Source organism: Malaya genurostris, chromosome 3 (assembly GCF_030247185.1).
Source record: "Malaya genurostris strain Urasoe2022 chromosome 3, Malgen_1.1, whole genome shotgun sequence".
Lineage (NCBI taxonomy): Eukaryota > Metazoa > Arthropoda > Insecta > Diptera > Culicidae > Malaya > Malaya genurostris.
In genome coordinates, this window is record NC_080572.1 from 254,160,708 (window position 1) to 254,177,465 (window position 16,758).

Sequence of the window (16,758 nt, forward strand, 5' to 3'; positions counted from 1 at the left end):
AAAGTACACTCGGAGTAGAAGAAATTTACTTTCAAAGTGATTACTACTCCGTTTGTTAGTGTAAACTACGATTAAACATGGAAAATCTTCAGAAATGTGTGAAATTGGGTGAGGTTAGCACAGACTAACAGACATGACAGTATGAGTAAATTCTTATAAAAATCATTTTTCGTGATGCACTAGTTCCACCTATATTGTACTGCGCGAACTATTTACTATCTGTACACCCCTTGTGTTATGTAAAAGTTTTTTTACTAGTTGGTTTCCCCTCGTTTGTCAACACCGATCAGCTGCTTGCAGGGATGCCTGATTTCATCAAAATATTTGAAAATGAATCGTCACAATAAATTATTGGATTACGTTGATAATATATTTAACTTTTTCGCAATGTAGGAAGGTAGCCGTTTATTTGACTCAACGTTGTTCATCTAGACTATTTTCTATTATGTTGGTAGTTTTCACTCGAAATTAAGTGGTGGCAGACCAGAAAATATTGTAAATATTGTAACAAAAAGGGTTCGTTTTTGTATTGCGTTGGAGGATGAGAAGTAGGCACAATTATGTATATAGTTTTGGCAATATGTATTAAATCTGAATCCTGCATGAAATTCGCATGGACATATACAAATCAATACACTACAGGTAATTCTGTATGAACGGCAACTCTGTTGGTAAATGAAAAAATAAACACAGTTTAGATGACAGACAGGATGTTTTTGATAGGGTAACGTGGCGCCATCATGACACATGTGAGTACTGTCCCAAATAAAGGAATATTCGAAATGACCGTTAAGATGATTGAAGAATCTAATTTGAGTGTCCTGTCTGTTAGTCTGTGGTTAGGTTTTTTCGGATCAACATTTTTTTAAACAGAAACCAGTGTAATGTTCATTTTTTCGAGTACTAGAATGTATAGCGATCGAGTACTATTTATTTTGGATACTTTATTTGTTATTTCCAGGCATTTGAAAAATGGTATCAAACCAAGTTTAATGCTCTATTCTGAATAAACGGTAGATTTCGCACAATGAACTAAGATCAACATTACCACCTCGGAGTAAAAACTTTTTCTTCAACTTCTACTATGATTTTTCAAATGAATTTGCTCGTTTTCATTAGAAATCGTTGAAAAGGTTGAGTGATTAGAAATTTCCCTACCGATTTGAAAGCTCTTGCTGAAAGTATCATCTCTAAGCAAGCAGCGCCTCTACATTTCAGTTTTGCGACAATATGCCAAGGAGCTTTCAAACAAGTCTAAGCTTGTTGAAATCGGTTCAGCTACACACTTAAATTTTCTTGCAGAATCTCGGTAAAAAAATGCCGAGATTTGCACAGCCTAGTGCTCGGTAATCGCCTCGGCAAAATGTATAATCACTGAGAATCTCGGCAATCCAAAATTTGTTAATTGTCAATTATTGCCGAACTTGTCAGAAGAAATTTTGCTGTCAGCTCGGCAAAAGTTATCAAGATGGAATCATGAATTGCCGAGTCATCAGTAATCAAAAAAAAGTATAGATTTTTCTTTATTATTGTATGAAATTAATATCACAAAAGCTAATTTTGATGAAAGGGGTGTTTTATTGATGTTCATTTCAATTCATCAAACAAAAAAAAGCAAATGTATAAATATTTATAAATATATATGCAAAATAGATAGTTTTTGATCTCACTTATTTTTTCATAAAATATACAAATCTTCTTCCTTCATCCAATTTACATGTTTTCCAGTTCCTACGAGCAATGGCGAGGTGATGCGACGTGAATCGAAATGAGACATTAGATGATAAGTGTCTCACCGAGTTTCAGGAAACGGTTTTGCTGATCTCGCTATATTTGTTACTGACAGGTTCAGTATAATATTATGTCAAACTTCGGTAAAAGAACGCGTTGAAGCATTTTACTTCAACGATTTTCGGCAAAGTGCATGTAGATTACTGAATGATCAGTTAAATGTTGTGTTGCCGATCTAGTTCGGTATTTCATTATGCCGAGCTCGAGAAACGGTTTTAAGAGTGTATCTCCGAGAAAATAGAGTGTAAAAAAATTGGAGGAGTGCACATATCCCGATCTCGTCGAGCTGAGTTGAATGGTTTATAACACTATGGGTCTATGAGGCTCACTTCATACTGGTATTCCTAGTACAAGTATTCACCAAACTAATACACACTACTCATATGCGAGCCTGTATATTCGTTATCTGTGATTGAAGGTTTGGATACAATTGATACAAAATAGAACATTGGGTGCAAACTGGCTGGTTGATGAAGTGATGATCTCGGAACACGATTTGTTCTGTATACGAAACGGGTCATCGGAATTCGATTAAACTAACCTTGTTTGTAATTTGTTCAATTCGTTCTTCTGCTGGTCACTAAACTCTATTTATATTGCATTAAAAACTCTAACTTGAAGAAGCAAAATATTCAAAACATTATCCAATTTCAGTTCCGATCAACAACGATCTAGCGTGTTTATGAAAGTTTAGGAACGATTGTGCGGGACAGGAAAGTTTTGGATTAATTTGCGGGCTCAAGAATGTTTCGGGAGGATTGTGCGAGATCAGTAAACGTTAAGCGAGATTTGCAAATAGTATAGGAGGGGTTGTGTTGGAAAGAAGTGAGTCGAAAGTCCAGTTTGTGCTTGACGCAATATTACCAAAAATTTAATTAATCATTTCTTTATCGAATGCAGATCATAATGGTATTAGAGATGAGTTAGATTACTCTCGAAAATTTTCTTTACGTTTTTGCGAGCAATAAAACAACTTGACAACCTTCCGTTTGAAATATTAGCGATATTATATAATGAAGGAAAATAAAGTTGAAAGACAGTGGAAATTAAATATTCAAATTGCATTTGAAATTCTGCCGGTATGTCATCATAATTTAGTATACATAAGTATCACTCCACTGCTTGCGAATGTATAAATACATATAATTTTTTATTTATAGCAGATATTTAGATGCTCAGAGGTTTAACAAAATTGTTACACAAGTATTGTTTATTTGAGAACATCCTCTCAAACTTTAATATACTCTTTACAATTTTACAATTTGAAAGCTAGGCTTTTGTAGGCTAGGAATTACTTAATATTTATAAACATTGGTCTACCTTCCTTACGTTGATAAAAAGCTAATATTTACATTTCTTTGTTTGAATTTCACTGCAATTCAAATAATAATAATAAATACTTAAAATTCAAGTTCGAGACGAAATTTACTCTATGGTATCCCTCTTAAATTTTCATACAAAAACTATGCATCACATTACTTTCCAGTTTCGTCATTTTTGGTATAACATTTATTCCAGAGTCCTTGGTACTATCTGTTGACTATCCCTAGAAATCTTTGTAGTTTTAATTTGTTTACTAATTATGAGCTTGGTAAAATTTCTAGAAATACTGGCTGCAGCGAGATAGAGCTAAGCACTCCAGATTTGGTTCTGTGTTTAAAAGCAGAACTAAAACATAAAAACTAAAGCCTACAATTTACAAGCGATCGCAAAATGTGTACAGTAAGTTACGATCGTGAAAATGGTACACATTATTTATGTGTCGTAAAACTCGTCCGTCTACTAAACGACGAGCATAGTGAGTCGCATCCGAACGATCTTTAGCGAGTCCCAGTTCCAGAAGCCAGTCCACGAATACATTGCCGTAGAAAACTTTCTTATAGGTTTTGATGCGCCATCTGAAATAGGGAAACAATATAAGTGTAAACTTTGGAAGGTAACATTCAGTAAAACAAATAACCTTTTATCTTTGGCAATGGCCTTTCGACATTTATCCAAGTGATGTGTTGTGAATTGATCACAAATAAGTCGCGTTTCGGAACTGATATCGCTCCATATGGGTAACTGTAGCATGTTGGCACCGTACCAGATTTTACGCCAAAATTTCATCAATGGTAGCAATAATTCCCCTGTATCGGTTATAAACACTGCCAGCACGATTATAGATTGACCGAAATTCAGGAATGCATCGAGAAATGTTAACTCTACATAAATTCCGGACATTCCTTCCATGATCAGGGTCCATACTGAGAGAGCCAGCCCAACGAACATTGAACAGAGTAGCAGAATTAGAAGAACCATGTGCTTGAGAGTTTGATGTTCATCTGCGTCGTTGTCTAATTCTAATGGTTCCAGGCCGTCGCTAGCATGCTCACGATATCGATCGATAAGTGATTGACACTGTTGCTTCGATGATGATGGACAATTGAATTGGGATGAGCACATTCCGTTGTCAGCAATGGATTCTTCGCTGAAGGTTCCAATAAATGTTTTAATACCAAATATTTTCTGCTAGTGAATAAGATAAACTTACCTTTCTATGTTGTTCACACTCTGTTGAATTATCAAGTCTTCAATATCTACTACAGAACGAACGGTGTTTCGGCTTGTACAGCATCCATTCGAGTTAGTTCCATCACAGCCTATCTTGTCGTTGGCCCGCAAGATTTCATCGTCGCTCGACGTTAATGAATGTCTTCGCCTATGCACTTTGTCATCATTATGGTGAGTTGATTCTTGGATTAAATTAGTCACCGAGCTTGATCCCACGGTACTGCTATCCATATCAGGAGACGATACTTCCCTTGACAGGGTCATATACTTCTCGTGTCGTTTCTTGAATCGCTGATGAAGGATCAAACATCCAACGGTAACGATGAAGCACATTACTAGTAGAAACACGGCAATCGCAGCCTGTGCGTTGCCGTACTGAAAGCTAGGATTGCGTTTTTCTGTAGGCGTAATGTTTTTAGAATCCAGCAAAAATAACAGTGACACAATCAGTGTAGGCAGACCCCAAGCTGCAGCAATCTGTTGGAAAAAGTTGTTTAAAGTATTATTATGATAACCGAGTTTTATAGACCAATAGGACTAACAAAGTATCATTCAATAAGTTAATGTGCGATTCTAATTACTGAAGCTACCATCAGTTCAAGGCATTACCAGTGAATGCGGGTAGACTTACAGTAGATCCGAATTTGATTATCAGATAGCTTTCATATAATTGCTGTTAAGAAGGTCAAAATGGGTTTTGAGGACCCGGCGCCTTCCAGCAAGAACATCCGACCATATAACAAAGAATTTCGCTGTACCAGCTTAAACCCGCCCGGTGGTTTGTTTGTTAGAAGTGTGCGTCTTACTCATTTCAGACTTTCAGGGAGAAACATAAAGCTTTCCCCACGTGACTCAGGTTGGCAATCCACTTCATCATCCAGTCATTCACTTGTAAGATACCCTGTTGTACTCCCTGCCCCTCACCAATATCGATATAATTAATCATAATACAATATAATATAATATCATACAATACAATGTAACTTAATTTAATATAATACAATACAATATAACATAATATAATATAATTCAATATAACATGATAAAATATAATATAACTACAGAGAACAGACATCCAAGCTAGTACAACCTGTTTAAAAAGCTGTGTAAAGCATACATGTGAAAATCCTTTAAAAATCACCATTGCACACAACTTTGTACGCATGAATGTCTGTTGGATATCTGTTCTCTGTGATATAACATAATGTAATATAATATCTATATATATTTATATATATATATATATATATATATATATATATATATATATATATATATATATATATATATATATATATATATATATATATATATATATATATATATATATACATATAGATATATATATATATATATATATATATATATATATATATATATATATATATATATATATATATATATATATATATATATATATATATATATATATATATATATATATATACATATAGATATATATATATATATATATATATATATATATATATATATATATATATATATATATATATATATATATATATATATATATATATATATATATATATATATATATAAGGAGAGCTCTTCTGGGCCTTGGATAGTCTTTTTTAGACGTATATCAAAGCCATTAAACATTTTACAAATTAATAAAGGTTTGACATCACGATACTCTTCAATCAAAGAGATCATAAAGGTAAATAATGATAAAATTCGTGTTGTAGTAAATAATTTGAAACAAGCGAATGATATTGTCTCTTCGGAACATTTCAATAAAGAGTATAAAGTTTACATACCCTCCAAAGATGTCGAAATTGACGGTGTTGTTACCGAAGCGAGTCTTTCGGTAGATGATTTACTCAAGCATGGTGTTGGTCGTTTCAAGAACTCTATGCTTGAGGGTGTGAAAATACTGGAGTGCAAACAACTGTACTCAGTAGTTCATGAAGAGGGAAAGAAAGTTTATCGCCCATCAGACTCGTTTCGAGTGACATTTGCCGGGTCTGCGTTGCCGTCCCATGTCTATGTCGATAAAATTCGCCTCCCTGTTCGGCTTTTTGTTCCAAATGTAATGAATTGTACGAACTGCAAAAAATTCGGCCACACAGCTACTTACTGTAGTAATAAACCAAAATGTATTAAGTGTGAAGGGCCTCATAAAGATAATGATTGCAACAAGGAAATTGAAAAATGTATTTATTGTGGGGAAAGTCCTCATGAGGATATTTCAGTATGCACTGCATTTAAAGTACACAAAGACAAAATTAAGCTTTCTTTAAAAGCACGGTCTAAGCGCACATATGCAGAAATGCTTAAAACGGTCATTGATGTCCCCCCTTTGGAAACCGAAAACGGGTTTTCAAATCTAGAGGAACCAGAGGACTCTGACTCTGACGAAAATAGTGAAGGTAATTCGTTTATCACTACCCAAGGGTCAGTTAAGAGAAAGAAGTCTTCTTCCAAATTACCAAAAAAGGCACCTAAAATTTCATCTTCAAAAAAAGATCCCCGTGTTAAACAAAAAAAGTCAAAACCAAAGACTGTGCCTCCTGGTTTGTCAAATTCACAAACCAATCCAGGATCTAGCACAGAAAAAGGTAATAATCCTGTGGGCTCTATTTCACAGCCACCAACAGGATTACTGAAGTTTTCGGAAATTGTTGAATGGATTTTCTCAGCATTCAATATATCTGAACCCTTAAAGACCCTCATAATGGCATTCCTTCCAATAGCTAGAAATTTTTTGAAGCAGTTATCAGCTCAATGGCCAATTGTCTCAGGTTTTGTATCTTTTGATGGATAATTTATCACCCGCCGCAAATGATACAATCACTGTCCTGCAGTGGAATTGTCGAAGTATCATGCCAAAACTTGATTCATTTAAAATTTTATTGCATAGCCAAAAATGTGATGTATTTGCTTTATGCGAAACATGGCTTACTTCAAACATAGCTTTAAATTTTAATGATTTTAACATTATACGTCTCGATAGAGACTCTCCGTATGGTGGAGTGCTTTTGGGAATTAAGAAATGCTATTCCTTTTATAGATTAAACATCCCTTCAACTTCTAGTATAGAAGTTGTTGCTTGCCAAATAAACATTAAAGGCAAAGATATTTGCATAGCTTCGGTTTATATTCCTCCAAAAGCACAAGTTGGACAGCGACAGCTTAATGAAATGGTTGAAGCCCTTCCTGCTCCACGATTGATTCTGGGGGATTTGAATTCGCACGGAATGATGTGGGGTTCCGTTTACAATGATAGCAGATCATCTTTAATACAAAACATTTGTGACAATTTTAGCATGACGGTATTAAATATGGGTAGCATGACACGGATCCCAAGACCTCCTGCACGCCCAAGTGCATTAGATCTATCTCTTTGCTCAACATCAATTCGACTAGATTGCACCTGGAAAATATTGCCTGATTTACACGGTAGCGATCATTTACCAATCATCATCTCAATTAGCAATAGCAATTGCATTGCTACTTCAGCTAGTATTCCATATGATTTGACAAAAAATATCGACTGGATTAAATACCAAAGTAGTATCTCTAGTATTTTGAATTCAATGGAAGAGCTCCCTCCACTTGAAGAATATGACTTCCTCATTTGTTCGATTCTGGAGGCAGCAGAACAATCCCAAACTAAACGCTTTCCTGGGCCAACGACTAACAGAAGGCCTCCCAACCCCTGGTGGGACAAAGAGTGCTCAGAGGCTAAACTCGCAAAACAAAATGCTTGCAAGACGTTTCTAAAACGGGGAGGAGGAACTCCTCAGAATTTTGAAAAACTTATGGCTTTAGAAACCAAGTACAAGAGCATACTTCGAGCCAAAAAATGTAGCTATTGGAGACATTTTGTCGAAGGTTTGTCAAGAGAAACCTCAATGAGCACTCTTTGGAACACGGCCAGACGAATGAGGAATCGTAACGTGGGCAATGAGAGTGATGAATACTCGAACCGATGGATATTTGACTTTGCTAGGAAAGTTTGCCCAGATTCTGTTCCTACGCAGAGCATTATAAGGGAATCTCCTCCAAATAATGGGTTTATTAATAACCCATTTTCAATGATGGAATTTTCTATAGCACTCTTGTCTTGTAACAATAACGCTCCTGGGTTGGACAGAATTAAATTCAACTTGGTGAAGAATCTGCCCGACCTCGCAAAAAGACGTTTGTTGGAATTGTTCAACAAGTTTCTTGAGCAAAATATTGTTCCACCTGACTGGAGACAAGTGAAAGTTATCGCCATTCAAAAGCCGGGGAAACCAGCTTCCAATCACAACTCATATAGACCCATTGCGATGTTGTCCTGCATCAGAAAATTGTTCGAAAAAATTATTCTACGACGTCTCGACACTTGGGTCGAGACGAACGGTTTGTTGTCAGATACTCAGTTTGGCTTCCGTAGAAATAAAGGGACGAATGATTGCCTTGCATTACTTTCGTCTGACATCCAAATTGCCTTCGCTCAAAAGCAACAAATGGCATCTGTATTTTTAGACATTAAAGGAGCATTTGATTCAGTTTCCATTGATGTTCTTTCAGACAAGCTCCACCAACATGGACTCCCAGCGGTTATAAATAATTATTTGCACAACCTTTTGTCAGAGAAACGCATGCATTTTTCATATGGCGATTTGACAACATTCAGAATTAGCTACATGGGTCTACCGCAAGGCTCATGCCTCAGTCCGCTCCTTTATAATTTTTACGTGAATGACATTGACAGCTGTCTTGTAACCCCATGTACACTAAGACAATTGGCAGATGATGGCGTGGTTTCAGTTACTGGACCCAAAGCTATTGATCTGCATAAACCATTGCAAGATACCTTAGATAACTTGTCCGTTTGGGCTGTTCATCTTGGTATCGAATTCTCTGCGGAGAAAACAGAGTTAGTCGTCTTTTCAAGAAAGCATGATCCCGCGCAGCTTCAGCTCCATATGATGGGAAGAATGATCCAACAGGTTTTAACTTTTAAATACCTCGGGGTGTGGTTCGATTCCAAATGCAAGTGGGGAGGACACATTAGGTATCTGATAACGAAATGCCAACAAAGAGTAAATTTTCTTCGAACAATAACAGGATCTTGGTGGGGTGCTCATCCGCAAGATCTAATAAAATTGTATCAAACAACGATACTTTCAGTGATGGAATATGGATGCGTTTGTTTTCGTTCCGCTGCAAACTCTCATATTATCAAACTTGAGCGAATTCAGTACCGTTGTTTGCGAATTGCCTTAGGCTGCATGCATTCAACACATACAATGAGTCTTGAAGTTCTGGCGGGAGTTCTTCCAATAAAAGATCGATTTTGGGAGCTTTCATCACGCCTGCTAATAAGATGTGAGGTGCTGAATTCCATGGCAATTAATAATTTCGAACGACTAGTCGAGCTTCGATCTCAAACAAAATTCATGACAGTATATTTTAACCATATGTCACAGGAAATCAACCCTTCAAGATATATTCCTATCCATGTCAGCCTCCTAAATGTCCCTGACTCAACTTTATTTTTCGACACATCCATGCAGCGCGAAGTGCGTGGAATCCCGGATCATCTACGCTCGACGGAAATCCCAAAAATATTTTCAAGTAAGTTCAGGCATATTGACTCTGAGAAAATGTTTTACACGGACGGATCGCGAATTGAAGAAGCGACAGGGTTTGGTATGTTCAACAATAATGTTTCGGCCTCATTTAGGCTTCAAGAACCTGCATCTGTTTATATAGCAGAGCTAGCAGCAGTTCATTATAGTTTGAGTGTAATCGTCACATTATCTCCAAACCATTATTTCCTCTTCACAGATAGTCTGAGTGCAATTGAAGCCATTCGCTCAAACATGACTGGCAAGACTGAACCGTTTTTCCTGGGCAAAATAAAACAGTGCCTGAACGACATATTGAACAATAATTATCTAATCACTATAGTCTGGGTCCCGGCTCATTGCTCCATTCCTGGCAATGAAAGAGCCGATATTTTAGCCAAACGCGGTGCTATTGAGGGTGAAATTTATGAGCGACCGATTGCTTTCAACGAATTCTATAGCTCGTCTCGCCAAAGAACACTTGCCAGCTGGCAAGCTTCTTGGGATAGAGATGATCTGGGTCGGTGGATGCACTCAATTATTCCGAATATATCGACAAAGTCATGGTTCAGGGGACTGGATGTGAGTAGGGATTTCATTCGTGTGATGTCCAGACTCATGTCCAATCACTACACGTTAGATGCACATCTCCTTCGAATTGGGCTCTCCGAGACTAATCATTGTGCTTGCGGAGAAGGTTATCGGGATATTGATCATGTCGTTTGGACATGCGTGGAGTATCGTGATGTCAGATCTCAACTAATAAATTCTTTGCGTACCCAAGGTAGACTATCCAATATCCCAGTTCGAGACATTCTTGCTTGTCGTGACCTTTCATACATGAAACTTATTTATCATTTCATAAAGAAAATTGGAGTTTCAATTTAATAAAGGCCCCTTTTAAGACCTAGCTCTGATCCCAGCTGCGTCCATGAGTTCAACCAATAGCTAAATTAGAATAAAAATTATGTAATGATACAAACAAACTCGAAACAGTTTATGAAATTATCAACAAAATGTCAAAAAAAACAGCTTATTTTATAATTTATAGAAGGTAATCGTTTGGTTCAAATAATATTTCCGAGTAGATTTCATAATTAATGACGAGTTACTTAAGATGATATTTAAGCTATAAGAGAATATGTTTTAATAAATTCAAAACGTTGTGACTATGTTAGAATTAAATTAGGATAAGAATATTATGTAAAAGTGATGCTACGGCGAAGAAAAACTTATGTAAACTGCCTTAAGAAATAAACGTATTTATGGAAAAAAAAAAAAAAATATATATATATATATATATATATATATATATATATATATATATATATATATATATATATATATATATATATACATAACAAATTTGAAATTTTTTAAATGAATCAATGAAAAGATTGTTCTGTAGAAGCGCTAATGTCAAACTAATAGATTTTCCTTGCATTTTGCTTTCTAATGATTTAGCGCACACAATAAGTGGCAATTTGATATCAATGTTCAATATTATTATCGTAAAGGATTTATACTGCCATTTTATATTAAATATTCTGAGAAGAGTGTTCAAATGGGTAAGATCAATACCTGAACAATATCCATCTTATTAGAGCCCTAAAGTACGCGTGGCACTTTTTGGCAACTTGAATATACAGAACAAGTTCTGAGAAAACTTTCTCGCTGCTCAAAAACTGTACAAGGAACTGTTTCAAAGTTTATTCTGTTGCGTCGGGCGAACATTCAAGTATGAGCAATCCCTTAAAATGGACTGTTCACAATGCTGTGTATGCTTTGTGTGTATGTGTTAAGTTTATCAATACGAAATTCTGATTAGTGAGCTTTCTATCCATAACCGAAAGCAAAAATCACATCTGGAAGAGGAAAAAGCGTGACACCTTATATCTATTATGTCGAAGCTATTAGACAGAAATTCTTTATTGACTCAAAAGATGGGATGACAATCTGTGCATTTGCTCAATTTTATCTTAACAGAAGTATTTCACATTTTCACATTAATTTTGGGTGATATTGCTTTTTTAAGCTAAAGCGAACGTGTGTCGAATTCCGTTGGTTGTAGGTTAAGTAATCAGAAAAATAATGGAGCCAAACGTAAACCACTTAGTCGTTTACTAATTCGGCTGTCCGAAAACATAAATTCGAACAAATGATTTTTGGGAGAGACGAAGTTCGACGGGTCAGCTAGTAAGACGATAATATATGAAGTAATATGCTATGATACAATATATAACAGTTGATATCGCAGTGTAAGTTATGCTCTTCTTTCGTCGCAGTACGGCAGGAAATATGATATTTCTTTTTTAATAATAATAATAATAAAAATAAAAATAAAAATAATAATAATAATAATAATAGTAATAAAATAATAATAATAATAATAATAATAATAATAATAATAATAATAATAATAATAATAATAATAATAATAATAATAATAATAACAATATATAATTCAATTCAATATATAACAAATAATGCAACAAACAACAGAACCACATGCTGCAATATACTATGATAAATATTGCACTTTAGGAAGGGCTTCAACCTACAAGCCATTTTGCACCCTCTCATTCTGCTACTACCGCAGAAGGCGATAGCACCCAGTCGACTTGTAAGACCAGTGCCGTATGCATTGAAACGGGATGCGAGATAAAAAAAGGAGAGATATAATTATTATTTTGACTCAGGGTCAACCAGTAGCTTGAGTAAAATTTATGATATAAGGTATTTTTCTTCTTTCCCCAAAAACTAGTTTTTTTAAAGATTTTTTTTATTAATTTCTATGGTTTTTACAAATTCTAGAAAGCTGTTTATTATTTAAAACTAATCAACTTTTCTGAATGTGTTATGCCTCCGTCATTTCAATTTGGTGAAATGGAACACATATTTTTTTCCATAATTACGACTCATTTATTTTCAAATGTGTCAAAAAGGTGCAGATGAAATTAATTACATATGCAACTGCTTCAAAAGAGCTTTCAATCCGTGGTCAAATTACTCGCCTGCGATTTTTGGCAGGATGTCAAATTCGGTTTTATTCTTTTCACATTTCGTTGTCCTTACTAATATCATACATGTCAATAACACTCGCTATGATGCAGCTCTTTTTCTAGTTAATTTCTTCTACATAATTTTGATGAAAATATATTGACACTGAACCAAAATGATCTTTGTTTCTCACTTTTAGGGTGAATAATTACATTGGTAAATCAAATTTTCAAAAGATGACGTAAAATCAAATTTTCAAAAGAAGAACTTTGCTGAAGGTACTTTACCCGGAATATCTCACTTTCATGGTGTTATCAATTAGAAGCGTGAATTTGAGATTTTGTACTACTGGGCAATGATCAAGTTCAAAGTGACGTAAGCGCAGAAGCATTCTTTTGTGAACTACCCGAATCAATCTTAAGGAATTTATATAAAAAATGAACCCAAATTTACTAAAAAATTATCGTAATGGAAAAAAGCAAACAATGTTTTAATGTTTTCTATATTTCTGTTTCAAATTTGATATTGACACCAACACTTGACATTAATGCGATTGTTGCCCTTTCCGAAAATGAAGTTACAACTAAAACAATTGACAAGTTCAGAAATAAAAATTGTCATGTAAACACTAGAATATGATTAGACAGTTCAAGAACGATTAATTGGCTTATAATGACTTTTTACCTAAAAGTAGCCGTTCTCGAGGATATTCAGACAGATACATTTTTCTTTAATCAGTAAATTCATATTCTAGTGTTTAAAAGACTGGCTTGAGCAATAACTCGTAGATTATAGAGATAAAATGACTAGTTTTCAGAAAGAACTTGAAGTTTTTCAAATGCCTGTGAATTGAACTAGTTTTCAGAAAGAACTTGAAGTTTTTCAAATGCCTGTGAATTGATTTACATTTGTTTCTATTTCAAGCAGTGCAGCTGCTCTGCCATCTAACCATTAGTTTTATAAGGGGTCTTATTAGATATTATATATTTAAACTATAAACATGTTTTATTTAAAAAAAAACTTTGGATACTTACGAATAACGGCCACAGTTTCAGCACGAAACACAGACTGCGGCACTGCAGGAACAGGATCGATATCGCTAGAAATGCTGTCCACAACCGGCTACTGTAGCAACCGATCGTAAAGAAGTAGAACTGCAAATACATCTTCCATCCGCTTGTTTGCTCGAACGATGACCACATGATAACACCGATGTTGCAAATAAGTTGCGATATAATCAGACAGCTCGTTATACGGTGAGGCATCTTGCGCACCCTGCGAGTGAGTGTAAATAGCAACAACATCCACACCGAACAGCAAATAGCAACGATGCTGATGTCGAAGGCGAACTTGTCCAGTTCGTTCAAGTAATCCGAAGGATTCAGATTAGTGATGGTGATCATTTTAGCCGAAATAAACATCAACGGGGCGCTAATGAAGGTGGATGCCACCATACTGCAGGCAATCAAATCCACATCCTGATTGTACTGCGAAGCAATCACAAACACCCCCGGGGCTGCTGGAAACGTTCCATACAGAAATCCAAATGTACTTAAATCAGTCGTTTCTGAGAAATTTGCTCCAGCATTCATTATGTTGACGGTTTGGCGGGTGACCAGCGGAAGTACTAGCAGTTTCGCTATTATTAGAATGCCTGGTAGAATAAAACCCGGTCCTTGCAGAGTAGACGCATTGCCAACCATTCGCAACCCAAGTAGGAACAAAGCTGTGGCCGAGAAAGAGTTTCCCAACACTTGTAGAATGCTGGAAAGGATGACGGGTAAGCCGTTGCGAAAAATTTGTCCACCGATTACTCCAAGGACGGTCATCAGCAGCACCGGGTTGAAGAATACAGATTCGATGGTTTTTATAATGACTAGAAATTTTCCGCGCAGTAACTTCCTCCTGGACCCATCCGGATCAGATATCTGTGAGCATGGAGGTAGGGATGGGCGGCGAGATTCCGGAGCCTATAATGTAGATAAAATTACACTTCATTTCGTGACTTGAAGCTATTGTTGAGTTAGTCGTAGTGTGTACATATGAAATTGTTCATTATACAGAAAGACACGCTCATTAAGTCAATACATTTATTCGCTTTTGTTAACGGTAGTAATTATAATTGAGTGTGTAATTTTCGTGAAACCGTTTTGCTTTGATAATTGGAATTGAATCATAAAAAAATAAAGCAGTAGGTAATCCAGAATTAAAATTCAAATGGTCTACTTACTTGATCGATTGTCGCTTTCGCTTTAATTTTCGAAATTTCCATGAGTATGTATCCGATTGGATTTAAAATCGCCAGCGAAATTGGTGCCAACAGGTAAATGTACGATGCATACTCCGGATGGATTTTGGAGTACAATGCCGTAACTGAAACCAAACAGGCGTGTGAAATGGAAACCGTATAATATGCTTTGTCATCGACCTCAACTTACCAATAGGAAACCCGATAGCGAAATCATTACTTTGGGTGCAGAATATCGCCAGCAATCCCGCCCGGCCATAGTTGGTGGGCCGAGTGACCAGTAGGGAGATGATCGCTACCGCCACGAACACGATTGTTTTGGAAATCAGAATCGCCAGTAAGAAATTCCAATTGACCGTGCTCCAGTTCAATTCAGCCAGCGAGAGGAAGATCACTGACGGCAGAGCGAATGTTCCGACGAACGTATTGAGTCCTTTGGCCTCCGTGTTGGTGATTATGTTGAGCCGACCAGCAAGATAACTGAAAAAGAAGTGAAATAATAGGGGGGTTGGGATAATTCGTACGAAAAATGGCATGCTTTTTACGAAAATTAACGATACAATCGAATAGTTTCTAATGATATCAATGGAACATCACAGTTTATTACTCAGATAATATTATGTAAATTTTTTACAAAGAAATTTTAAAATATACTGCAATGGTAGTAATCACACGGAAGTGTCTCGGAAAATGTAGAACTTAGTGTTGGATCATCTGAAATCGAAGAATCATAGTTCATTAGATAAAAGTTTTCTCAGTTCGTTTGCACATCTCATCCACGTCAGTCGATAAAACAAAATGGCTTACGTTGGGGAAGAAACCAAGTACACTATTGTGTAGTGAACAATAGAACGATCTCGAAATGAGTGAACCAAACGAACAAAATCTGCCGCCGCTACTACGAAAGCAGAACAAGGTACACCAGCTGCAGCTAACAACGCACCCAACACATGGACAAATAAAGGTAACAACGATGATTCCGCCAACAACAGTGACACCGAATCAATGGATGGGAACGAGAATTGCGAACCACTGCTCCCCCTTATAATGCTGGATAGCAATGAAAACGTCTCTTCTCCTAGAGAAAAGATGACAACTAGATATATTTGTTTTTTATTAGTGTTAAACGGCCACGATAAGCTTAAGTGAATCCGAGCCGAAATAAAAAATCTTAATAAAAAAAAGTTTTCTCCAAAACTGCTCGAGGAACGGTGAAAACACGTTGAAAAAAAAATTTAAAAACAGCTCGAAAAAACTAATTGAAAAACGGTTAAAATCTATTGAAAAATTGCTCGGAAAGCCAATAGAAAAATTGCTTGAAAAAGGATACACCGTGAACGATATACAACAAACTGGTCTGAAAACTCGAGGAAACACTGCTAGAGGAACGGTTAAAAATCGATTTAAAAAACTGCCCGAAAAACGATAATCTACTCTAGAAATTGTAAAAAACGATTAAAATAAACTGCTCGAGTAACGGTAAAAAAACGATAAAAAGAACTGCGAAAAACTACTTCAAAATTGCTCGAGGAACGGTGAAAAAACGATTGAGAAACTGCACGATTTTTTGCAACTGTAAATTTT

General features: G+C 35.8%; 1 protein-coding gene across 1 annotated transcript in view; it reads right to left on the reverse strand.

Moving 5' to 3' along the window:
* Positions 1 to 2,913: 2,913 nt before the first annotated feature.
* The window catches only part of LOC131434975 (integral membrane protein GPR155), a 36,916-nt gene continuing 23,071 nt past the window's right edge, over positions 2,914 to 16,758 (reverse strand). Inside the window, exons 2-7 of the mRNA XM_058602358.1 lie at positions 15,365 to 15,654; positions 15,157 to 15,299; positions 13,961 to 14,896; positions 4,325 to 4,821; positions 3,752 to 4,261; positions 2,914 to 3,689 (exon numbers count right to left, since the gene is read on the reverse strand). Of these exons, the coding sequence (XP_058458341.1) occupies positions 3,488 to 3,689; positions 3,752 to 4,261; positions 4,325 to 4,821; positions 13,961 to 14,896; positions 15,157 to 15,299; positions 15,365 to 15,654 (2,578 nt within the window). The 3' untranslated portion in view covers positions 2,914 to 3,487. The remainder of the gene's footprint in view (positions 3,690 to 3,751; positions 4,262 to 4,324; positions 4,822 to 13,960; positions 14,897 to 15,156; positions 15,300 to 15,364; positions 15,655 to 16,758) is intronic.